The following is a 26,153-nucleotide window of genomic DNA, read 5'->3' as shown; positions in this document are numbered from 1 at the left end:
CAGGACAGGAACCATTCCTGAAGCCAACTCTTCAGACATGGATTGGACTGGACAACGGGTTGGAGAGGGATGCTGGTGAGGAGTGAGCTTCTTGGATCAGGTGGACACTTGAGGCTATGTCCGCATCTCCTGCCTGGAGGGGAGATGAGAGGGTAGAGGGGGTTAGAAGATGGCGAAATGGACACGAAAAGAGAGAGTGCAGGGAGAGCGGGCTGTCTCATTAGGGGGAGAGTAATTGGGAGTATGTAGCAAGGTGTATATAAGTTTTTATGTGAGAGACCGATTTGATTTGAAAACTTTCACTTACTGAAAGCACAATAAAAATTGTAAAAAAAAAAAACACAAAAAACCAAAAAAACCCACTGAGGATTCCTGCTTGCTGTCCAAAGTCTGAGCCGATGTAGATCCTTGTGGTTGTTCGCGGCTGTCAAATTGGCTCTGATTTATGATGACCCCATGTGTGTCAGAGCTGAACTGCTGATATTTTGGAAATAGATTACTAGGCTTTTCTTTTTTGTCTTAGTCTGGAAGCTCCACTGAAACCTGTGCACCATGGGTGACCCTGCTGGTATCTGAAATACCAGTGCCATAGCGTCCAGCATCATGGCAACATGCAAGCCACCACAGTATGACCAACTGACAGACGGGTGGTGGGTAGATCCGTAGCAGTGCTTTCTTCCCAGTTATGCTGCCAGGTGGTCTGCGATGCAGCCAGACCCCTTCCCCTCAGTCTTCCCACCACACCAGTGGTGCTTTAAATCAGAGGCTGGTTGAAGGAAGTCTGTGCTGACGATCCTGAGTGAATGCTCGCCTCTTGCGAGGGGCTGAGGGCTACCTGATGTAGACAGCAGAGGCACTGCCAAACTTTCCAGTAACACTGCTACTGCCCGCACCAGTGTCTGCAACTTCTTAATTTTTTTTATTGTGGTAAACATACATATATATGTTTTTCCAATTCAACAATTTTTACACGTAAAATTCAGTGACACTGACTGCGTTCATCATGTCGTGCCACTACTGATAGCTGCCAATCTCACCTTCCGTGAAGGAGACCTGGTGCAGGATGCCCAGGCAGTGTACCCCACGTGCAGCACCACCCATCTGTCAGTGCGGGCTTGCATGTTGCTATGATGCTGAACAGGTTTCAGTGGAGCTTCCAGACCACGATGGACTAGGAAGAAAGGACTGGCCATGTACTTCTGAGAATCAGCCAGTGAAAACCCTATGGATCACAGCAGTCGGTAGGGATGGAGCCGGACTGGGCAGCATTCTTCTCGGTCGAGATTGCCATGGGTTGGGGGTGACTCCAAGGCAGCTAACAAGAAGAAGACCAAGGATTGTGAAGGTCTGGGTGAGCGAATGGTAATTTACTCTGAGGTCTGTGCCCTTTTTCAAGGATGACATCCCCTAACACTCCCCCAAGAAGACCAAGGATTGTGAAGGTCTGGGTGAGCGAATGGTAATTTACTCTGAGGTCTGTGCCCTTTTTCAAGGATGACATCCCCTAACACTCCCCGAAGAAGACCAAGGATTGTGAAGGTCTGGGTGAGCGAATGGTAATTTACTCTGAGGTCTGTTCCCCTTTTCAAGGATGACATCCCCTAACACTTCCCCAAGAAGACCAAGGATTGTGAAGGTCTGGGTGAGGGAATGGTAATTTACTCTGAGGTCTGTGCCCTTTTTCAAGGATGACGTCCCCTAACACTTCCCCAAGAAGACCAAGGATTGTGAAGGTCTGGGTGAGGGAATGGTAATTTACTCTGAGGTCTGTGCCCTTTTTCAAGGATGACATCCCCTAACACTCCCCCAAGAAGACCAAGGATTGTGAAGGTCTGGGTGAGCGAATGGTAATTTACTCTGAGGTCTGTGCCCTTTTCAAGGATGACATCCCCTAACACTTCCCCAAGAAGACCAAGGATTGTGAAGGTCTGGGTGAGGGAATGGTAATTTACTCTGAGGTCTGTTCCCCTTTTCAAGGATGACATCCCCTAACACTTCCCCAAGAAGACCAAGGATTGTGAAGGTCTGGGTGAGGGAATGGTAATTTACTCTGAGGTCTGTGCCCTTTTTCAAGGATGACATCCCCTAACACTTCCCCAAGAAGACCAAGGATTGTGAAGGTCTGGGTGAGGGAATGGTAATTTACTCTGAGGTCTGTGCCCTTTTTCAAGGATGACATCCCCTAACACTCCCCGAAGAAGACCAAGGATTGTGAAGGTCTGGGTGAGCGAATGGTAATTTACTCTGAGGTCTGTGCCCTTTTTCAAGGATGACATCCCCTAACACTTCCCCAAGAAGACCAAGGATTGTGAAGGTCTGGGTGAGGGAATGGTAATTTACTCTGAGGTCTGTGCCCTTTTTCAAGGATGACATCCCCTAACACTTCCCCAAGAAGACCAAGGATTGTGAAGGTCTGGGTGAGGGAATGGTAATTTACTCTGAGGTCTGTGCCCTTTTTCAAGGATGACATCCCCTAACACTCCCCCAAGAAGACCAAGGATTGTGAAGGTCTGGGTGAGCGAATGGTAATTTACTCTGAGGTCTGTGCCCCTTTTCAAGGATGACATCCCCTAACACTCCCCCAAGAAGCTGAACACCCTTCTCAGTGCACACCAGCATTCCACCAACTCTCCCCCTTTTTTTTTTTTTTTTTAATTGTGCTTAAGGTCAAATTTACAAAGCAAATTAGTTCCCCCGTTCACTAGTTTGTACATAAAGTGTTACATGACTTTGGTGGTATTCCCCACAGTGAGTCAGCACTATCCCCGTTTCCATTCCGAGTTCCCCCTTTCCTTTCGTCCTGATTTATCTCGTGTAAAAAAAAAAAAAAAAAAATTTTTTTTTTTAATTGTTCTAAGGACCACCTTCTCTCGGGAGTTACTGTTTATTTCACGGCCCTGTCTATGGTTTGGCTGAACGGTGGCCTCTGGAAATGTGGCTGCAGTTCCACTTCAGAAGGGTGTCTTAGGGCCACAGTCTCGGGGGTTTCTCCAGGCTCTGTCAGACCCCGTAATTTGTTTTTTAACCCAAACCAAGCCTAACCCACTGCCAAGTGGATTCCAACCCATAGAGAACAGAACTTCCTCATAAGGTCTCCGAGGCTGTAATCTTCAGGAAGCAGACCGCCGCATCTCTCCGCCCCTGTAGCAACTGGTGTGTTCCACCACCAAACTTCCGGTTCGCTGCCGAGCGCTTCACCTACTGCACCACCAGGGCTCCTGACTTCTTAAAAGGGGTGGAAAACCTGACGCAGGCGCAGTGATCGACAGCCGCGTCAAGCCGACAGTGAGCACGCGCACGAGCCCATTGCCCGCTGTCCCTCCTCCCTCAGACCCCGCCCCTCAAGGCTCGACCTGGGCCGCTGCGCCCCGCCCCGCGCATGCGCAGGGCCGTTTTTTCCCGTGGTGCTCTAGGGCGCGGGTAATTTGTAGTTATGGCGGGCGCTCCGTCGCTGCGTTCTTGCAAAAGATGCTCCTCTGTTAGCTGTGCGTGTGACCAGGGCAAGTGGAGCGACTCCTCTCTGCTGGGCAGGAGGCTCTCCGAAGACTCGAGCCGCCAACAGCTGCTGCAGCAGTGGGCGAGCATGTGCAGCTCCGGGAGCTGGAGCGCGCCGGCGGCCGGCGCCGAGGAGACGTGGCGTGGGGAGGCCGCGGAGGAGGAGCGGCCGCTGGTGTTCCTGTGCTCGGGCTGCCGCCGGCCGCTGGGCGACTCGCTGAGCTGGGTGACGAGCCAGGAGGACCCCGACTGCATCCTGCTCCGCTGTCAGTCCGGGCGGGCGGGGGGCTTGGGGCCGCCGACTTCCCAGGTGTGCAGTATCTGGGCGGCTCGGAGGGAGGGGGTTGCCTTGGGACCCACTGCCGTCAGTCCATTCCGACTCATAGCGACCCTATAGACAGAATAGAGCTGTCTTATGGGGTTTCCAAGGAGCGGCTGGTGGATTCGAAGTGCAGACCTTTTGGTTAGAAGCCGAGCTCTTAACCACTCCACCACCAGGGTTCCACTGCACCACCAGGGACTTAAAATGCAGAGAAAGTTGAGAGGGGGAGCTGTGCTACGAAAAGGGGAGGAAGAAGGTCACCTGCACCTTTGGCTCAAGAGTGAGGGGCGGGTCCTTTATCTTGAAGCCACCGCCCCGCCCCCCATTCGAGAAGAGCAGTGGTTGAATCAGCAGCATTGTGAGCATTACTCAAAACATTACAACTCGATTGTAAGCCAGGACGTGTTTGTTGTTGTTAGGTGTTGTGGAGTCAAGTTGTTTTTAACTTTTCTAGAACTGTAAATAAATATCTTGATTTATCCGCTTTAGACAATTTGATTAAAACTTTCTCCTCCACTTGGACTTCAATTATTCTCACTTTGTCATTGTTCTAGTATTTACGTTCTGCTCTGTAGCCATAATTCCCATGGTCACTTAGCCTTAAGGTAACATTTAAGTGGATTTATTTCTCAACTCTAGTACTCTTATCAGGAGTCCTGGTGGCACAACGGTTAAGCACTCAGCTGCTCATTGAAAGGTTGGTGATTTGAGCCTGCCCAGTGACTCCGAGTGAGAAAGATCTGGCAATCTGCTCCTGAAAAGATTAAAAAAAAAAAACAAACAACCAAACCCATTACTGTGAAGTCGATTCTGATTCATAGTGACCCTATAGGACAGAATAGAACTGCCCCATAGGGTTTCTAAGGCTGTAATCTTTATGGAAGCAGACTGCCGCATCTTTCTCCCACCTGGCTGATGGGTTCAGACTGCCAACCTTTTGGTTAGTAGCTGAGCACTTAACCACTGTGCCACCTGGGCTCCTTTCAGAATTGACTCAATGGCACATAACAACAGTACCCTTAGAGCTTTCCCTTCCTGACTGGTTTATTTTGATTGTTCTTGTTAGCTGCTGTGGAGTTGACCCCGACTCATGGCAACCCACACACAAAGGGATCGGACCGTTGCGATCCGTGGGGTTTACACTGGCTGATTTTGGAAGTAGATTGCCAAGACTTTCTTCCTAGTCAGAGTCTGGAAGCTTTGCTGAAGTCTGTTTAGTAGCATAGCAACATACAAGCCTCTACTCATATAGGTGGTGGCTGTGCTTGAGGAGTACTGGTCGGGAATGGAACCTGGGTCTCCCTCACGGAAGGCGAGAATTCTATCCGCTGAACCACCGTGTCCCTCTTTATTTTGATTAATCGTCCTCAGTAGTTCCCATCCCCAAGAAAACTCCAGGTTTGAGTGCTTGAAAATGTCTGTTGTCTTTATACATGAATGTCTCTTTGGCCACACGTACACTTCTTCGGTCATGCTTTGTGCTTCCTCCAGGCATGAGGGGAGCAGGTGGTGCAAAGGCCCTGGGGCTTGTGAGTAGAATACAGATAAGATTCAGGGAAGAAGGAAGGGGCCAGAAAATGGAGAGCCTCGTATGCTATCTGAGGAGACAAAATCTATTCCAGTGGTTGAGGAGACGGGAGTGATATGACCCACTCGTGGAAGTAGGGAGACAAGTCAGGAGCTGTTGTGGAAGTCCACGCAAGGGGTGGTGGCAGCTGTGTTGGGGATGGAGAAGAGCAGATACTTTGGAAAGGCGTTTGTGAGGTAGAATTCACAGCACTTGTTAGTGGAGTGGGTGTGGGGAGCAGGATGAGACAGAAGAATCAAGGATGGCATTAGGGTGTCTGGTGGTGGCATTCACCAGGCTAAAGTGGACTGTAGGAGGAGGTGAAATCAAGGGGCTGTTTTGTTAGGTCCGATATGACATGGTCTTTTCTTCATTTCCCTCCACCTGGACCCTCTGTTAGTGCATCCTGGAACTGAATCCTCCGGTAACGTTTCCTGCTCGGGTTCTGCTGCGGCCCTTGCCCAAGTCATGGTCCAAGTAAAAGATTTTTGGCTGGGTTGCTGGGGACCATCTAAATTACTGTTGGAGAAATGAGCTTTCTTTTGGAGATCTAGATATGTACGCATTGGATTTTAGCATCTTCCTTGGTTTTAATCCCAATTTCACCAAACCTGGCAGTTATTCTTTGTAATTTATGATTGGAGGTTCTCATTTTTCCAGGTTTTACTATTTCCTGAATTTTTCTTCTTAAGCTTATTCATTTTGTTCATATCACTGGTTTTCAGGGAAGGAAGTAACTCTTATTCTGCTGTCTTTTTCCAGAAGACTCCTGTACATTTAGTTTTAAACCCATGTGTTTTGTGTGTGTGTGTGTGAGTGTGAGAGAGAGAGACAGAAAGGGTGAGAGGGAGATACTCTGGCCTCTTATTTTTTCTGGCCCTCTGAGTTTTCATATAAAACTCAGATTAGAGGTTCTCTAAATATCTGCATGTGTATTATAACAAACCCCATTAACAAATTATAGTTACTTTTCTTCTTTCCAGGTGTCTCCTGTAATGTTTCTGTAGACAAGGAACAGAAGCTATCCAAACGTAAAAATGAAAATGGCTGGTGAGTAAAGCTGTATCTATGTGAATATATATGTTAGAGAAATGCTTATTTTTCAGGTAAAAATCTTTTAAAAGATCTTTACTAGTAATTGCTTGGGATAAAACTGTTTCCTAGTAATCGATACAGGATCAGTCTTTCAAACCTGTCAATTCTTGAGTGATGGTGCCCCCTAAATATTGAGATGGGAGGGTTTCTAGTTTTCTAAAGACATATCCTGATATTCCCTTTTTGGCTCTTTGGGCTTGGTTTTGAAGAAAATAGAAAAAGAAAATATCTGTATCGTGAAACCTCGTAGGCAAAGGTGCCTTAGACCAATGCTGTCTACCTTGTTCATGCCATGACACTCACAGAAAATGCATAGACATATGACGGCCTGACTCACGATGGCCCTGTGGACAACATGATGAAACGTTGCCAGGTCCTGTACCATCTTAGTGATTGTTGGTATGTTTGAGTCCATTGTTGTAGCTCTTGGGTAGAGCCTTCCAGCCTAGAGGGCTCATCTTCCAGCACTATATCAGACAATATTCTGTTGCAGTCTGGGGGGCTTTCATTGACTAATTTTTTTTAAAGTAAATCTCCAGGCCTTTCTTCCTGGTCTATCTTAGCCTGAAAGCTTCACTGAAGCCTGTCCACCATGGGTGACCCTGCTGGTATTTGAAATACAGTGGCATAGCTTCCAGCATCATAGCCATACACAAGCCACTACAGTACAACAAACTGTGGTGGATATATATATATATATATATATATATATATATATACATAAATTACACTTACAGATAAGGATGAACAGCTTGTGGCCAGAAGCAACCAAAATGGAGCTCTGACCATCCCAGGCTCTGGGTAGCCATACCAGGGGTGAGAAGATCAGTATCTCAGTATCTTGTGCAAAAATGGCATGGCGGGGGCATCTGACCTCTAACTTCATGAGGGGGAAGGAGAATCAAGATCAACAACCCAGGCTGATACGATTCCTATGAAGTGGAGGTCATACATACCTCCTCTTTCCAACCTTTTTACCAATTCTGACACCACAGCACTCTCAACTTCTCTGCTGGGTGTGATAATTCGTTGCAGTGGCCACACAGAACTCACAGACCATACTCACACTTATGGGGATGATTAGGGAAGGAAGATCTGATGATCTGCTCCAGTAAAGATTCCAAAAAACCCACTGCATCAAGTTGATTCTGACTCGTAGTGACACTAGAGGACAGAGTAGAACTGCCCCATAGTGTTTCCAAGGCTGTAAATCTTTGCGAAAGCAGACTGCCACATCTTTCTCCCTCCCAGTGGCTGGTGGGTTCCAACCGCTGACCTATCTGTTAGCAGCTGAGTACTTTAACCACTGCGCCATCAGGGCTCCTTCTGTGTAGATTACAGCCTAGAAAACCCTATGAGCAGTTCTACTCTGATACACGGTTGCATCGAAATCGACTGGATGGCACACAACAACAACATCCTGCCAAATGGGGGCAGTGGCGGCTCTGGAAGAATTCTTGCCTTCCATGTGGGAGACCCAGGTTCCATTCCAGGCCAGTGCACCTCATGTGCAGCCACCACTTGTCCATCTTTGGAGGCTTGTCCATTGCTGTAATGCTGGACAGGTTTCGGCAGAGCTTCCAGACTAAGACAGACTAGGAAGAAAGGCCTGGTGATCTACTTCTGATAATCAGCCAAAGAAAACCCTCTGGAGCACAGTGATCTGATCCGCAGTTGATCATGGGGATGGTGTTGGGCCCTCCGTTCCATTGTGCATGGGGTTGTCATGAGTTAGGGGCTGACTTAGGGGCAACTGACAATAACAGGAACCACTTCTCACTATCTAGCGATCCAAGCCATTCTGCTGATGGTCAGCAAGAGCACCTGTGTGTTCTAGAAACATGTTGACAGGTGGCCATGCTGTTTCCTCTCTTCCTTCTGATTCTGTCATTCGTTAAGGCTCTTAGATGCCAGTTCCTTGTCTAAAGTCACCACGATTTCTGGCACTGCCTTCTCAATAGCATTGTTGAGTGATCAGGGTGAATTCTGACCACTCTTGCCAGCTGTGAAAGCAGAAAGATGCTACAAAAGTAGTTGTTACTGCCTCTGCCTTGTTCCTCAATAACGTTGTAGAAGTATGCCTATGAAACAAACAATGACACACGTAGTTCAACCTTGTAATGGGACTAAGTGGGCACACCAGCCCAGGGGCAAGGATGAGAAGGCGGAGGGGACAGGAAAGCTGGACAGATGGAAACGAGGAACCTGAGGTGGAGAAGGGGAGAGTGTTGATAGGTAAATGTTACGAAACAATGTGTATTTTTTAATGAGAATGTAATTTGCCCTGTAAACTTTCACTTAAAACACAAAAAAGAAAATACTGTAGAAGTGTGAGTGGGTTTGGGTGTATTCTTCAGTGGTTTTTAGTTTGATTTTGATCATTCAGGATAAAGCAGTCTTATCCATTGACCAGTGTTTGAGGCTCAGGTTTTTCTGAACATCCTTTCTTGGCCGATGACACCTGCGTTAGACGTTAGTTCGCAGTCTTGACAGTTCTGTCTGGTAGCCTTGTGGTTTGACATTTCATATGTAGCATAAAAATTTGTTCACTGTTGGGGGAGCATAGGTGGGCTTCCCTATTCGGGGTTTACTGAGATGCTTTTCTGTTTTTCACCCCGCTGAAGATTAATATACAACCAGTGGCTTATTGTCTGGAGCCCTGGTGGCAGTGTTTAAGAACTCGGCTGCTAACCAAATGTTCGGCAGTTTGAATCCACCACCCGCTCCTTGGAAACCCCATGGGACAGTTCTACTGTGTCTTACAGGGTCGCTATGAGTTGGAATTGACTCCATGGCAACGGGCTTGGCTTGAATTTGGTGTATTGTCTAGCTAATCACATCACCAGTGAGAATTTATCATGAGGTGGCATTCCACTTTGTTGCTACTGAAACGAGTAATGTATCTGAGATTCTGCAGGTGAACAGTAATGTAGTCTACAAGACGCTGTGTGATAGTTTCCTTTTGCTTGATAGCAGGAATCTGTACTAAGCACTTACAAGTGTCTCACATACCCACAAGTTACAATACTTCTGAAATCATAGCAATCTTTTGTGGTGCATATTTCACGATTGTGATCACCACTACATTTAAATCCTCAGTTACCATAACTTGCTGTATGTTGGGACTGTAATGTTAGTGTAGGTATTTATAGGACGGTAAATTTGGATGGCTCGGTTAGACCAGGCTTTAGGAGACAGTGGGTTCCAAGGCAGTTTTAAGGAAGTTAAAGAGCACACGATGGCATGTGGGGAGGGATTATTCAAATGTGAGAAGTGGACAGAGTAAAGAAAGACTGATGTGGAGAAATAACAACAGACCACTCAGTGAAGGGTTTGTGAACTAAGTCTGTGGAGCATTTCTGTAGTTGATGGAAGACTGAGAGCTAGCATGGAAGTACGATTTATAAAGAAAAACAGCTCTGCCAAATACATAATGACCACACGTCAGAGATTTATTTCACTCACTTACGTGGGAACCGGAAGACAGCAAAGCTGGTTTAAAGGAAGATACTGTTCCGTAGGACAGACGTGGCTCCTGTCCTACCCAGCAGTGAAGCCTCAGCAGAAATCCCTTGCATCTCTACCAGGCTAAAATTATCTGCAACTATTCAGTCTTCTTTCTATAAATCATCACTGTCTTCAGAGTTACGTAGTAAGCAAGCAAGCAGTGTTACGGTTGCCTGGAGCAGGGGTTGGAAAAGTATAGCCTGTGGGTCAGGTGCCTGTGTTTTTGTAAATAAAGTTTTATTGGCACACAAACACATCTGTTCAGTTATGTATTGTCTATGGCTGGTTCCAAGTTACGGTGGCAGACACCAGACGACCCGCAAGCCTACGTGTTTTCTCTCTGGTTCATTGGAGGAAGAAATTTGTCTCCCCTTTCCCTAGAGTGTCATGTGACCCCTGGTAGGCTAGTTAGACAAAATAACACTAAAAGGGCATGTAGAACCCCAAGAGTCTGGCTCCCAGACACCCGTTTAACTTGGCATTGAAGTCGCTCCTGAGGTTCACCCTTCAGCCAAAGATTAGACAGGCCCATAAAGCAAAATGAGACTAAGTGGGCACACCAGCCCAGGGGCAAAGACTAGAAGGCAGGAGGGGACAGGAAAGCTGGTAATAAGGAACCCAAGGTTGAGAAGGGAGAGTGTTGACATGTGGGGTTGGCAACCAGTGTCACAAAAAATGTGCATATTAATTGTTTAATGAGAAACTAATTTGCTCTGTAAACCTTCATCTGAAGCACACGCACCCAAAAAGAAGTCATGTAGAATCTTTTTTGTTTTTTGTTTTCTAAGTTTACATTTAGACTGAGGAATTTACATTCTAGAAAAACACCACCTCAGTATCCTTTCTTGTCACTTCTGTGGTTGTCCCATGGCACCAGATGCTTTAAGAAATATGGCCTAAAGGTGGTTCTTTGCTTTTCTGATATAAGCATCTCTCTATCGTTTTTCTTTCTACACGTAAGACTTAGCATGGTCAGAACAACATGCTTAAATGTTTAAGTGTTTGTGGATTTCTATAGAACAAGTTGCTCTTGTTGCCTGAAGCAGCGGCCTTTCTCTGTTGCAGCATTCTTGAGACCTTGTTCTGCAGAGGCTGCTCACTGCAGCTTGGCTACATATACAGGTGCACGCCCAGGCATCTTGACTTCAAGAGAGACTTGTTTTGCCTCAGCGTCGAGGCCATTGAGAGGTACGTTTGATAGATACAGGATCACCTCACAGCTGGTTTCTCAGAAAGGCTAAGTTTGTAGAGACATTGGTATTGAAAACATCAGAGCTGAATCAGTATTGTTTGGTTAAAGTATCTTCATGTAATAATTCCTGGCAACAGAGCTGGTGATTTTTTTCTTTTTTTTTTAACCTGATGTATTTGGTATTGGGAAAGTCAGACATTCTAAATTATAAGGAGAATACACCATGAGAAATTTTTTTTTGGAGTAAAAGTGTGTTTACTTGTTTTCAAAAACCAAATTTAGTTTAGAGGATTTATTTTTAACCAATATATGAGGTCCGTCTTCTTTTTCCCCCATTTTTTGGTCCCTAGAATATCATGTAGAAATAAAATTCCAAAACTGGTTAGGAAAGAGTAACAACTCAGAGCCTAGCTGTTTCTGGTGGTGAGGAATCACCTGCTTTCCTGAGAGGTGCAAGAAAATGCACCTGCTCTCCTAGATTTCTGAGAAGTAAGTGTTGGGAAACAAGGCAAACTGGGGACTGACGACCATGTCAGGTGTCCTAGCGGCCTTCCGACTCATCGGCCTTTTATAGGAAACAAGTCAGTGAGCCCCACGTGCATTCTTGCTTGTCCTGACAAATGTGTATCCCTGAAGACTCAGATGCCTGAGACACCTCATATGCCAGGAAAGAAGAAAAGGAAATGCCTATACTCTCATTGCTTGAGACATTTTATCACTCCTGTTGAATTTCTTAGGGTTTCTGATTAGAAAACTTAAACACAATATTCTTTTTACTGTAATTGTGATTTCTCATCCAGTTATTCCTTGATAACTGCAGTTTTGCCGCCACCTTTTTGACACTGGACAGGTTTAGATCAAAATTTTAAAATCTGCAAACTTTTTACAACCCTTACACAGAAAATGAGCACTGTTGTTTGTCCTAGTGAAGTGTGTAGGTCTGTTGAGAGAGAGATGGGATCTGGTTTTATTTTAATATGCGAATAGAAGACTGCGGCCCAAACAGATGCTCTGTTCCTCTCCAGGAGAATTTTTCCAAGGTTTTTGAAAATGGAGTAAGGGAGAATAGAGTATAAAAGACAGGAAGTCTGAGTCTAGTAGGGTTGGCAGAAAGCTGTTAAAAGTGATATTGCTGTATAAGAAAATGTGTGGACAATTTTGCTCAGGAGATGACAATATTGAAGCTATTTTTCCTGAACAGTTGAATTTAGGGTAGACGTTACCCCTTGGGTCAGGATTTTAATGCCTGGTTTGTTTTAGAAGTGGATGCCCTGGAGAATGTTTATTTACAGTTTTATAAATTACCCAGTGCCATTTAATTTTTCTACCTCATCTTATTTTTTTTAAAAAGCAAAATGTTAGTTGCTTTCTGCCTACCATGCTGTTTTTCAGGAAAGTAGCCCATAGGATTTCTAAGGGAAGACTGAAGCTGCTAACGTGATAAAGACTCGGAAACAAGTGCAAAAGAGTCAAGTTTTCTTTTGAGAAACACTGTCATCTTCTTCCTTATAGTTGAGATTTTTATTTGGTTGCCAACATTTGGCCTCTTTTCCTCCTGTTGCCCGGCCAGTTTTTCCACTAGTCAGTACTTTTTCTAACCACAGCATTTCCTGCGGCTAGTCCATCCTGTGGAGCCCTGGTGGTGCAGTGGTTAAGCTTGTGGCTGCTAACCGAAAGGTCGACAATTCCATTCCAGAAGCCGCTCCTTGGAAACCCCATAGGGCAGTTCTACACTGTCCTATAGGTTTGCTAAGAGTTGGAATCAATTCAATGGCAGTGTGTTTGGTTTTTGGCTAGTCTACTCTGTGACCCTAGAGAGTTGAGCAAAACATCACTTGGTGGGTAACTCTTGCGGTTGCCCAGATTTGGGTAATCGAGAGTTGACTCCAGAATTTATTATTTATTAGAAGTCAACTTTGAAAGCACACATGTTCCCCAAAAAGTTATATAAAACAAGAAAGCTGCGCATCAGCGGCTTCTTTGGGATCTTTTAACTTGTCCTTAGAATGTTGAACTGTGAGCGTCATTGTTTTACAATCCAGCTTACTAAAGACCAAGTTTATTACCGATAACAAGAAACTGAATGTGTAGGAAAATCCGGATAAAGTTGTTATGGAGAAAAAGATGATTTTATATAGTACAACTTTACGTAGATAGGTTGCTGTTAACAGAAGTAGTTATATTTGTTTACTTGGTACTAGTTTATAGTGTGATATACTTCAGACTTTTAATATAATTGACCAACATATATTTAATATTTGCTCCCTTTTCATGTTTTAACTTTGTGCTGTGCTACAGTTATATTTTAGGATCTTCTGAAAAGCAAATTGTGTCAGAAGAGAAAGAGGTTTTTAATCTTGAAAGCAGAGTTGAGATAGAAAAATCTCTACAACAGGTAACTTACTTTGCAGGTTTTCACTCTGTATGAACAGCCTCCTGCAGTGAACAAGCGTCCTCAAAATAATAATTCTGATGTCTGTTATGGTCTTAGCACTTTTATGGAAGACAGTGCTTAGTTTATTTCAGTTCTTAGTAAAGTTGATTTTTTGGGAACCAAACTACAGATTAAGCTAAAAATTTACCTACAAAATCATAAGATATTTCATACCAGAATCAAAATGGTATATATCCTAAAATTCCTGAGCTAGAATCAGTGTATCTTTGGATCAAATTGATATTTCATTTGGTTCAATTCTCACGGTATGAACAGCCTCGTTGTGGAATGTTCACATCTTTCCATGCCAGCAGGTGAGGACAGTTGGTGCTGATGGATGCTTAGAAGAGCTGTGGGTTACAGGCTGAGGACCACTGCCCATAGAATGGTGTCTAATTTAGAGAAAATTTAATTTATGCCTATAAATAGCTTCATTAGACAAACACTGAGTATTTACTAAGTGTAACACATCGCATGTTCAAAAATTGTACAAAAGTGTATAGTTTTAGTCATTTAACCGTGTATATTTTTAGTCATGTGTGTTTTTATGTATTTTTTCAATTCAATAGATGGAAGATGTTTTGAAAGCATTACAAATGCAGCTGAAGGAGGTTGAATCAAAATTGTCCTCAACCAAAAGCTGAAATCGGCTCTGTGTCCTCCATTCCAGACTCCCTGCCCTGCCTGCCACGTGTAACAATTCTTGTTATCATTTCATTTCACCGAGAACTGAAGGACTTCTGGGTGGCCGTGTACATGACACTCTTTTGTGTTGGTCAAGTGAAAAGAATTGTAGAACTACTTTTACAGCTGTATTTGATGGTAAAGAGGTGATTGTGTCCCAAATTTGAATTTTACAGCCATTTTTTGATATTTGCTAGAATTGGAATCTAGGAGTTTATTTTGCTAATTGATGATTTCCCGAGCTCTTTATCAAACACATTATTCTTCATTTTCTGTTTTTTTAACCTTGCGACACCTTTCATACTTGGGCAGTATTTAATATCGAACGGTTAAGAACATCTTCGGGGCTTTTTCCACTCAAGATGTGCTTGGACCTTCTCTGAAAACTGATGGCGTGGAGCTCTCTCAAGAGCCAGTTGCTGGCTGACTTGTTGGAGCTATTTGAAAGCTTGTACATAACATGTATGTGTAGGATCCCTCTTAATCCTGTTTGTTTTTATTTTCCAATGTATGCTTAACAAATCTGTAAGGATATTTACCAAGGAGAGTAGTAATCATCTCTCAGCATGGGATTCTGAGGGAAATGTCAGTTTTTCAGTTTTCTATTGTATATGAATTTTATAGTAAATGTATTATTTTTATAATCCAGAAGAGAATAAAAACTAAAGCAAAGTGGTTTTAAGATTAATGTTTACAAAACTGAATTGTGTCATGAACCCTCCCATTTGCCACGAGCATGGCAACGTTGTAGACTTGCTCAGGAATGGAAAGATAAGCCCCAGTTTCCCAGGTCACTTTCCGTTTCTGAGCACGTAACAGTAGTCTTTGATTTGTATGGGTAACTGTCTCGGCTTCTGCTCAGAATTTTCTGGATTATTTCTGAGGATATTTCAAGTTATAGCAAAAGGTCCTAAGTTAAATTGACTTGCTGATTCACAGTTTTTGAGCTCTTTTTGATAGATTGTCAGCAACCTTTGATAATTAGAAGGCAGTGAGTCCTCTAGGTCTCTTCCCTCACAGACTCGCTACCTGGTGGGATATGGTACCGCGAGAGCAAGTATCAGCACCCACTGGCAACAAGACTGTCCTGTCCTCCTGCCTCCGTAAGCTGGATGAGGTCCCAGCTGCCTGGCTTCTTAGGTGCTTGAGTGGCACCTGGCATGAGTGTTCCTTCAGAACAGGTGGGCGAGTGTTTTAGCAGCACAAATCAGCCAACTTTCTGGTTGGAGCAGGTTACACAATACTCCAGTAATTGTTGTCAGGCACCGTTCCACGGAGGTGGGCGATGTGGCTCCCCAATTCCTGTACCCCTTTTGTGCTAGGGCGGGAGGAGCTGTGCAGTGTTTCTAGCCAACCTGCACCTGCTGAAAACTATGCATTTCACCTGAAAGCTAATTTCTGATGTCCGTGGTGCTGAGGAACAAAGTCTGTTGTGGGTCCGAGATCAGTACAGCTCCAGTGCCTTAGTGTGGCCTGAAGGCCTTTGGTGTGGGCCTTCACTTAGCTTTCCCGGAGCTGACTCATCCTCCTGGAGTTGTGTTTCCAGGCCAGGCCCTTCACAGGGAGTTGACTGACCATCCTTCTGGAGGGTGCAGATGGGAACCAGCTCACACGTTTGTATTGTGTGGTCTCTGCTGAAGCATCTTCGAGTAAACCCCAGGAGACCTGCTGTGTCTCAGAGGGGATAGTGCTCATCCCTGCCTGTGATGTCACTGAAGTGGGGGCTGGCAACTTCATGGGGGGGGCCCCCAGGGCACCCAAAGTGCCCAGCCCTGAGGGGTCCAGGTGGGACCACTTTGCCACCCCCATGCTCTGCACTGTGATACTCGTGGAAGGGGAGGACCCTTTCCCCCATGCTGGATCACTCTTTCCTGGGACCCCCTGCTCACCAAAGCCTGGTGGCCTGGCCTTTCTGCCTTTTAATGGGGACTGCCTCAGATGTCTTTTCTTTCTTGTCCTTTGCATTCACATACTAAAACCTATCACTCTAGGCAATAAGTTGTTTCTGTTCCTTGTAACTAAAAATCCCAATGTGCTGTCGTTTCTGGTTAGCAAGCCCAGGAAAGTGCTGCCTGCGAGCAGTAACAAGGGTCCTGAAATGGACACAGCAGCTCACGTCACATAGAGCCCAACAAAGAAGTTTCTGACAGGATCTACCCAGAAATTGTTCCTTCAGCCATCCCACTAATGGTGCACCTCAGTTTTTAAGGAGAAACTGAAAACTGACATCAGAACCTCTTATGTGGCCCTTTTAGGCTGTTGTCAATACATGTGTAGAGAACATTGTACGTGGTTTTTATCCCAGGGCATGGGTTGTGTCGTTCTCAACGAATTCTTCTCTTGTATTGATGAATTTCCAAACTAAAGTGCCCCATGGGCATCGCCCTGTGAGCATCAATGCCTGGACAGAGTGGGTCCAACCTGGATGATTCTAATCAAGCTCGAGGCATTTACAATGCCCAGAACCAGGAGAGTCCTTTCCTTGCAGAATTTTGTCTGGGCGTCAAGTAGGAACATCTCGAATGAAGGAGCCGTGTCGGCTGTTGTCATGGATTGAATTGTGTCCCTCAAAATGTGTGTCAGCTTGACTAGGTCAAGATTCCCAGTACTGTGTGGTTGTCCTCCATTTTGTCATCTGATGTGATTTTCCTTTGTGTTGTAAATCCTAATCTCTATGACATTATTGAGACAGGATTAGAGGCAGTTATGTTAATGAGGTAGGAGTCAATCTACAGGAATAGGTTGTATCTTGAGTCAATCCTTTTTGAGATTTAAAAGAGAATCGAGCAGAGAGGCGAGAGCCCTTATTACCACCAAGAATGAAGAGCCGGGAGGGGAGCGTGTCCTTTGGATCCAAGGTCCCTACGCTGAGAAGCTCCTAGACTGGGGGAAGATTGTTGACAAGGACATTTTCCCAGAGCTGACAGAAAGCCTTCCCCAGGAGCTGGTACCCTGAATTCAGACTTTTAGCCTCCTAGGCTGTCAGAGAATAAATTTGTTTGTTAAAGCCAGCCACTTGTGGTATTTCTGTTACAGCAGCGCTAGATGACTAAGGCAGCTGTTATTGAGAGAAGGTCTCAGGAGTAGCAGTTAGAAACCCTGAGTCAGAGTCCCAGTTTAACTGCCTTGTCAGCCACATGGGCTTGGGCAAACCATGTAATCATTTTGAGCCTCAGTTTCCTTCTCTCTGTAAAATGAGGCCACAGTGGCCTGCCTTCCTTGCATGAAGGATGGTCAAATGAGGTCATACATATGATCATTGTCAGCTGCTGTCAGGTGGGCCCTCGACTTGTGATCCCGTGCACAATGGGATCAGACCATTGTGATCCATAGGGTTTCCTTTGGCTGATTTTTTTGGAAGTAGATCTCCAGGCCTTTCTTCCTAGTCTGTCTTAGTCTGGAAGCTCCGCTGAAACCTGTTCAGCATCCTAGTAACATGAAAACACCACTGACAGATGGGTGGCGGCTGCGTATGAGGTGCATTGGCTGGGAATCGAACCTGGGTCTCTCACATGAAAGGTGAGACTTCTGTCACTGAACCACCACTGCCCCAAATGCATGTGATAGTACTTTGAAAACATTAAAGCATCACAAAAGTAAATTATGAAGATTTAGCCTTTTTAAAATAGTCGATTTCAATCTTCTAGCCAGTCTACCGTTAAGATTCTTTAAGTGTATTTTATCAGAGATTAATATTGCCACTCCTACTCTTTTTTGGTTATTCTCTCTGCTTGATATATTTTTCCATCCTTTGAGTTTTAGTTTATGTCTTTGTGTCTAAGGTGTGTCTCTTGTAGACAGCATATAGGTGGATCGTGTTTTGTTTTGTTTTTTCCATTGTGCCACTCTCTGTCTCTTTGCTGGTGCATTCAGCATAATTATCAATAGGTATAGGGTTACTGCTGTCGTTCTCTTGTACTTTTTTTGGTGATGTTAATGATTTCTTTGTTCAGCTTAATTTTCTGGGCTGAGTTCTTTTTGTTTATGGGTTTTCTTTCATTATCGATTTTGTGTTTACTGTGTCTTTATGTTTTTCTTTTTTATTTTGATGGGTAGGTTTGTTAGCTTCCTTTGTGGTTACCTTGAAACTTACATTTATTTTCCTAAGTTTTAACCAGTCTTCATTTCTTGATATCTCCCTGGCTTCCTCTCCTTATGCAAGTTCTATAACTACACCATTTATTCCCTCTTTTTGGTTCTGATGGTGTCGTCGTTTTACACACTGATGTCTCTGGTTCTGTTTTCAGTCTGTTAGCTTTGTTTTATGTTTGAGAATTCTTTCTGGGTTGGTATCTGGCTGATCCGTCCTGCGTCCTTGTTTTGGATTGTTGTCTGAAGTTGGTTCTCTGGGTGGAGGACTCCCTTTAATATTTCTTATAAGTTTGGTCTTTGTTTTTTACAAATTTCCTCAATTTCTGTTTCTCTGGAAGTGTCCTAATTTCTGATTGTATACCTGTAAGTTTCTGTGGCTATAAAAGAAGAATCTGAAACATCATATTTTTTTCTTTTTGAAATATGTATCATTTATTGGATTTATTTTTTCTAATTAAAAAAAATATAAGCATTGTAGAAAATTTGAAAACTAGAAAAACAGCACAAAGAAGAATATAAAACCCACACATCTCACAACTAAAAGATATTTACTGTTCATACTTTGAAGTATATCCTTCTAGTCATTTCTATATGCAAAATGGGATTGTACTGGATATATTATTTTCTCAAAAATGTTTCACGGATATATTTCTGTTTCATTAAATATTCTCTTCTAACCTAATTTTTAATGACCTGTTAGCTGCCTTTGAGTTGGCCCTGACTCATGGCAACCCCATGCACAACAAAACGAAACACTGCCCAGCCCTGGGCCATCCCATGATGGGTTGCAGATGCACCATTGTGCTCTACAGGGTTTTCATGGGCTGATTTTTAGAAGTAGATTGCCAGGCCTTTCTTCCTGGTCTGCCTTAGTCTGGAAGCTCTGCAGAAACCTGCTTAACATTGTAGCAACATGTAAACCTCCACTGACAGACAGGTGGTGGCTGCACGTGAGGTGCATCGGCTGGGAATCGAACCTGGGTCTCATGGAAGTTGAGATTCTACCACTGAACCGCCACTGCCTCCTTTTAATGACGACATAGTACGAAACACCATCTTTTAAAATCTGTTTAAATGTGATTATAGGCCATGAAATTTATACTTCTTAACTGAGTTTACTTGTCAAAGAAGAGACACAGCTTGAAAGAAATCTTACACAGCTGATTTTCGAGAGTCAGTTAAATTTTCAGGAATTATCAGCTGGTTGATAAACCCTTGGTAGATTGTAATTGGCCGCAGAGGGAGTATTTACACCAGGGAAATTAGCAAACGCAAAAGCCAGGGCTTCTTCCCCCAGAAAGCTGGATTCCCAGCACATTACTGCATGTTTTGAATTGTCTGCCATACCATTTGACCTAAAGAGAAAATGACTTCCCTTTTCGATATACAAAAGACCACGTCCTAACATCTTTTTCTTTAATCTAAAGCAAAATGCTGGTCCTGGACAAAGCTAGAAAAATTGTAGAACAAAACATCAAGTTCACAAAAGAGACCAGACTTACTGGCCTGACAGAGACTGGAGGAATCCCCAAGAATGGCCCTAAGACACCCTCTGACCTCAAACTGAAGACATTCCAGGAGACCACATTTCAGCCAAACCATAGACAGGCCAATAAAATAACACCCGAGAAGAATGTGCTCCTTAGAACAATCAATTATACAAGATCAAAAGGGCAACATTTGCCCAAAAGCAAAAATGGGAAGGCAGGTTATTGTTGTTGTTAGGTGCCGTCGAGTCGGTTCCGACTCGTAGCAACCCTGTGCACAACAGAACGAAACACTGCCCGGTCCTGAGCCATCCGCACAATCCTTGTTATGCTTGAGCTCATTGTTGCAGCCACTGTGTCGGTCCACCTCATTCAGGGTCTTCCTCTTTTCCGCTGACCCCGTACTCTGCCAAGCATGATGTCCTTCTCCAGGGACTGATCCCTCCTGACAACATGTCCAAAGTATGTAAGATGCAGTCTCGCCATCCTTGCCTCTAAGGAGCATTCTGGCCGTACTTCCTCTAAGATTTGTTTGTTCTTTTGGCAGTCCGTGGTATATTCAATATTCTTCACCAACACCACAATTCAAAGGCGTCAACTTCTTCGGTCTTCCTTATTCATTGTCCAGCTTTCACACGCATATGATGTGATTGAAAATACCATGGCTCGGGTCAGGCACGCACCTTAGTGTTCAGGGTGACGTTTTTGCTCTTCAGCACTTTGAAGAGGTCCTTTCCAGCAGATTTGCCCAATGTAATGTGTCTTTTGATTTCTTGACTGCTGCTTCCATGGCTGTTGATCCAAGTAAAATGAAATCCTTGACAACTTCAATCTTTTCTCCATTTATCATGATGTTGCTCATTGGTCCAGTTGTGAGGATTTTTGTTTTCTTTATGTTGAGCTGTAATCCATACTGAAGGCTGTGGTCTTTGATCTTCATTAGTAAGTGCTTCAAGTCCCCTTGACTTTCAGCAAGCAAGGCTGTGTCATCTGCATAACGCAGGTTGTTAATGAATCTTCCTCCAATCCTGATGCCCTGTTCTTCTTCATATAGTCCAGCTTCTCGTATTATCTGCTCAGCATACAGATTGAATAGGTATGGTGAAAGAATACAACCCTGACGCTCGCCTTTCCTGACTTTAAACCAATCAGTATCCCCTTGTTCTGTCCAAACAGCTGCCTCTTGATCTATGTAAAGGTTCCTCATGAGCACAGTTAAGTGTTCTGGAATTCTCATTCTTCGCAGTGTTATCCATAATTTGTTATGATCCACAAAGTCAAATGCCTTTGCATAATCAATAAAACACAGGTGAACATCCTTCTGGTATTCTCTGCTTTCAGCCAGGATCCATCTGACATCAGCAGTGATATCCCTGGTTCCACGTCCTCTTCTGAAACTGGCCTGAATTTCTGGCAGTTCCCTGTCAATATACTGCTGCAGTCATTTTTGAATGCTCTTCAGCAAAATTTTGCTTGTCTGTGATATTAATGATATTGTTGTATAATTTCCACATTTGGTTGGATCACCCTTCTTGGGAATAGACATAAATATGGATCTCTTCCAATCAGTTGGCCAGGAAGCTGTCTGCCATATTTCTTGGCATAGATGAGTGAGCGCCTCCAGCGCTGCATCTGTTTGTTGAAACATCTCAATTGATATTCCATCAGTTCCTGGAGCCTTGTTTTTCGCCAGTGCCTTCAGAGCAGCTTGGACTTCTTCCTTCAATACCGTTGGTTCCTGATCATATGCCACCTCTTGAAATGGTTGAATATCGACTAATTCTTTTTGGTATAATGACTCTGTGTATTCCTTCCATCTTCTTTTGATGCTCCCTGTGTCGTTTAATATTTTCCCCATGGAATCCTTCACTATTGCAACTTGAGGCTTGAATTTTTTCTTCAGTTCTTTTAGCTTGAGAAACGCCGAGCGTGTTCTTCCCTTTTGGTTTTCCATCTCCAGCTCTTTGCACATCTCATTATAATACTTTACTTTGTCTTCTCCAGAGGCCCTTTGAAATTTTCTGTTCAGTTCTTTTACTTCATCAATTCTTCCTCTTGCTTTAGCTGCTCGACGCTCAAGAGCAAGTTTCAGAGTCTCCTCTGACATCCATCTTGGTCTTTTCTTTCTTTCCTGTCTTTTCAATGACCTCTTGCTTTCTTCATGGATGATGTCCTTGATGTCATTCCACAACTCGTCTGGTCATCGGTCACTAGTGTTCAATGCGTCAAACGTATTCTTCAGATGATCTCTGAATTCAGGTGGGATATACTCAAGGTCATATTTTGGTTCTTGTGGCCTTGCTCTGATTTTCTTCAGTTTCAGCTTGAACTTGCATATGAGCAATTGATGGTCTGTTCCACAGGAGGCCCCTGGCCTTGTTCTGACTGATGAGATTGAGCTTTTCCTTCGTCTCTTTCCACAGATGTAGTCAATGTGATTTCTGTGTTCCATCTGGCAAGGTCCATGTGTATAGTCGCCATATATGTTGGTGAAAGAAGGTATTTGCAATGAAGAAGTCGTTGGTCTTGCAAAATCCTATTATTCGATCTCCGGCATTGTTTCTATCCCCAAGGCCATATTTTCCAACTACTGATCCTTCTTCTTTGTTTCCAGCTTTCGCATTCCAATCGCCAGTAATTATCAATGCATCTTGATTGCATGTTGGATCAATTTCAGACTGCAGCAGCTGATAAAAATCTACTATTTCTTCATCTTTGGCCCTAGTGGTTGGTGCTTAAATTTGAATAATAGTTGTATTAACTGGTCTTCCTTGTAGGCGTATGGATATTATCCTATCACTGACAGTGTTGTACTTCAGGATAGATCTTGAAACATTGTTTTTGACGATGAATGCAACACCGTTCCTCTTCGAGCTGTCATTCCCAGCATAGCAGACTATATGATTGTCCGATTCAAAATGGCCAATACCAGTCCATTTCAGCTCACTAATGCCTAGGATATCGATGTTTATGTGTTTGATTTCATTTTTGACGGTTTCCAATTTTCCTAGATTCATACTTTGTACATTCCAGGTTCTGATTGTTAATGGATGTTTGCAGCTGTTTCTTCTCATTTTGAGTCATGCCACATCAGCAAACGAAGGTCCCAAAAGCTTTGCTCCATCCACGCCACTAAGGTCAACTCAACTTTGAGGAGGCAGCTGTTCCCCAGTCATCTTTTGAGTGCCTTCCAACCTGAGGGGCTCATCTTCCAGCACTATATCAGACAGTGTTCCGCTGCTATTCATGAGGTTTTCGCTGGCTAATGCTTTTCAGGAATAGACTGTGGGGTCCTTCTTCCTGGTCTGTTTTAGTCTGGAAACTCAGCTGAAACCTGTCCTCCATGGGTGACCCTGCTGGTATCTGAATACTGGTGGCATAGCTTCCAGCATCACAGCAACACACAAGCCCCCTCAGTAGGACAAAGTGACAGAGACGGCGGCGGGGGGGGGGGGGGCGGGCAGGAAGGGGTAGGAAATCAGGATGAAAGGAAACGGGGAACCCAGGGCAGAAACAGGGAGTGCTGACACATTGTGGGAATGCAACCAAGGTTGGGAAACCCATTATGTACAGACTATGGAGTGGGAGACTAATTTGCTCTGTAAACTTTCACCTAATGCACAATTAAAAAAAAATAGAACAAAAGAGTAAAAGATTAAAGGAGATGAAATGAGATGCTGTACCTTAAGACCAGGGCTTTGAACTGGTTCATTCCAGCTCGAACCCCTGCTGAGAATTTGCCTTTCCAGCCCAGATTTACCAATCAGAATCTACATTTTAACAGGATCCCGAGCTGATCTTTAGTGTAATAAATTTTGGGAACCCCTGCCCTACTGGTGGTTCTGAGACCTGGACCCTAACCAGCAGCATTAGCATTGCCTGGGAGCTTGTTAGAAATGCGAATTCTCAGCAGGGATTTGAACCTGAATCAACCAACCGGTTGGAAGTTCTGGACAAAAAGTAAAACACCTGAAAGTGAGTGACTTAACATTTTACAGTTAATATTATGTAAGTGTTTTTTCTTCTTGAATGAGACAACTGGGCAGCTACTCGCCTTTGAGCGAGCAGAGAAAGTTCTTTTGCAATCACTTTTGCACTAAGGGAGGAAATTTTGTTCTTTGATCTAACCCAGACAAGTTTTGGGTACTATCATTAATGTTTTAGTGAGTGCTGTATTCTGTCTGAATTTGTTACTAGGCGGCTGATCATGTGGACATGGGTGCAGCTGAGGTCCAACTACATAATGAACTGTAGCTTCTTCAGAATAGTTAATGTCTGTCTACATTCTGGTGATGATAAACTGGAGAACGGAGCGTGAGGGGAGGATGGCCCAGGAAGTGAAGTGCTGTGGTCGAGAGTTTTATTGGCCCAAATTGTGGTTTCAAATAGAACCGGCCTCATTTTCTCCACGTCGGCCCCTACTGACCTCTGCTAATTAGCTTGACAAAATTAAAATAACTAATTTTTTCTTCTAAGCAATTAACACCATGGTTTTCAGATACCCTCTACCTAATTTTAAGGATGAGAAATGGACGAGGTGTCCCCTCAAGGACACTTTCAACCTTATAACTCATGCAAGCTTAAAGGAAATGAGAAATCGTTCAGAGAACGGAAAAGAGAATCCATGAAATGACTTCACAGACTTGAGGGAATTGAACCATTTAATTCTCTTCAAACTCTGTATATTAGCTCCTGTTGCTGCTGTAGAATTACCACAGACTAGGGTCGCTGTGAGTCAGAATCGATTCAATGGCATTGGGTTTGGTTTGGTTTTTTAGGTAGTGGCTTAAAACAACACAGATCTCTCATTCTGCAGTGCTGGAGGTCAGAAATCCGAAATCAGTCTCAGTGTGCTAAATGCAAGGTGTCAGCAGGCGGGTTCCTTCCAGAGGCTCTAGGGAAAAAATTTTCCTTGTCTTCTCCCCACTTCTAGAGGCTGTCTGCATTCTCTGACTTTCAGGATGGCGGCCGTGTCTCTGTGGCCTCTCTATGGGCCGTTGTTATGGTGTGCACTCAGCTGAGGTTCACACGCTCAGCTGCTAACCAAAAGGCTGGAGGTTGAAGTCCACCCAGAGGCACCTCAGAGGACAAGCCTGGTCATCTGCTTCCAAGAGGCTACAGGCTTGAAAGCACTGTAGAGCACGGTTCTCTGCGCACATGAGTCGGAATCAACTCAACAGCAACTGTTTTTTTGTTGTTGTTTTTGCTTTTGTGATTACATCGAGTCAATTCAGACAATCCAGGATGGTCCCCCCCTTTCAAGACTGTTAGGTCAACCACATCTGCAAAGCCCCCTGTGCCATGTCAGGTGACATTCACAGGTTCTGGGGATCAGGACATGGGTATCTTTGGGGTCCACATACCATCTCCTCCACAGCTCTGCCCATCAACCATCATGCACTTTGCCAGGAGCTTTTGACTTGTAATTTTGGAGCCTTCTCAAGAGCAACAGACATTTTAAAAGGTAGTATGTGTGTTTGATTGTATAACATTCTCCAAGCCTGATAGAACAGTACGTAACCATTTTGAAAAGAAATCTTATCAAACCTCTAAAGGATTTTCTCTTAAGAGGACAGCTGCTTTTGGCTGTCAGCTTCTTCCTCAGAGATACGTTTCTTTTCATAGCATTTAAAGATCATTTACTGTCTACCAAGCACTAGGCTTAGAGGTCTGTATATGTTACCTCACCTAATTCTCACATAAACCTTAGGTAGGAACCATTATTCCCATTTTATAAATGCAGAAGCTGAGGCTAAGTCAATTGCTTGAAGCCCCCTGTGAATAATAAGTGGCTCAGTGTTTCCTTCTACGCATTGCTGCTGGCTCACTGTGAGCTGTGGTTGTGCTCTCTCTCTCATTTTTAGCAGTAAAATACGTCAAGGGAAGTCGCATCCTTTCGTAAGTATTAACAGTCTTAGCGCTTAGACAGGGCTATAAGTCATGAGCAATCTGATGGGGATCACAATAGAGCTGGGAAAAAATGTAGAACAAAATGCTAACAAAAAAAGACCAGACTTACTGGTCTGACAGAGACTGAAGAAACCTTGAGAGTATGGCCCTCAGACACTCTTTTAGCGCCGTACTGAAGTAACTCCTAAGGTTCACCCTTCAGCCAAAGATTAGACAGACCCATAAAACAAAATGAGACTTAATGGGCACACCAGCCCAGGGGTGAGGAAGAGAAGGCAGGAGGGGACAGGAAAGCTGGATGAATGGAAATGGAGAACCCAAGGTTGAGAAAGGGAGACAGTTGACATGTCATGGGGTTGGCAACGAAT

General features: G+C 44.1%; 1 protein-coding gene across 1 annotated transcript; it reads left to right on the top strand.

The window, feature by feature from the left end:
* Positions 1 to 2,630: 2,630 nt before the first annotated feature.
* On the top strand, positions 2,631 to 14,967 carry MIS18A (MIS18 kinetochore protein A). Its single transcript, XM_003410158.4, has 5 exons — positions 2,631 to 3,761; positions 6,368 to 6,434; positions 11,052 to 11,174; positions 13,477 to 13,573; positions 14,182 to 14,967. Exons 1-5 carry the CDS (start codon positions 3,434 to 3,436, stop codon positions 14,254 to 14,256), a joined length of 690 nt encoding a protein of 229 aa, XP_003410206.1. The 5' UTR covers positions 2,631 to 3,433; the 3' UTR covers positions 14,257 to 14,967.
* The last annotated feature ends 11,186 nt before the right edge of the window (positions 14,968 to 26,153 follow it).

Source organism: Loxodonta africana, chromosome 20, assembly GCF_030014295.1.
Source record: "Loxodonta africana isolate mLoxAfr1 chromosome 20, mLoxAfr1.hap2, whole genome shotgun sequence".
In the NCBI taxonomy this organism is placed as follows: Eukaryota; Metazoa; Chordata; class Mammalia; order Proboscidea; family Elephantidae; genus Loxodonta; species Loxodonta africana.
Note: the sequence above shows the minus strand (reverse complement) of the source record. Positions and strands in the feature narration are given on the sequence as shown.

Excerpts from the sequence above, each read along its gene's own strand:
- MIS18A (XM_003410158.4), top strand. The coding sequence starts at position 3,434 with ATGGCGGGCGCTCCGTCGCTGCGTTCTTGCAAAAGATGCTCCTCTGTT. Across the intron at positions 3,762-6,367 it reads CGACTGCATCCTGCTCCGCT|GTGTCTCCTGTAATGTTTCT; the intron begins GTCAGTCCGGGC and ends TCTTCTTTCCAG. Across the intron at positions 13,574-14,181 it reads TAGAAAAATCTCTACAACAG|ATGGAAGATGTTTTGAAAGC; the intron begins GTAACTTACTTT and ends TCAATTCAATAG.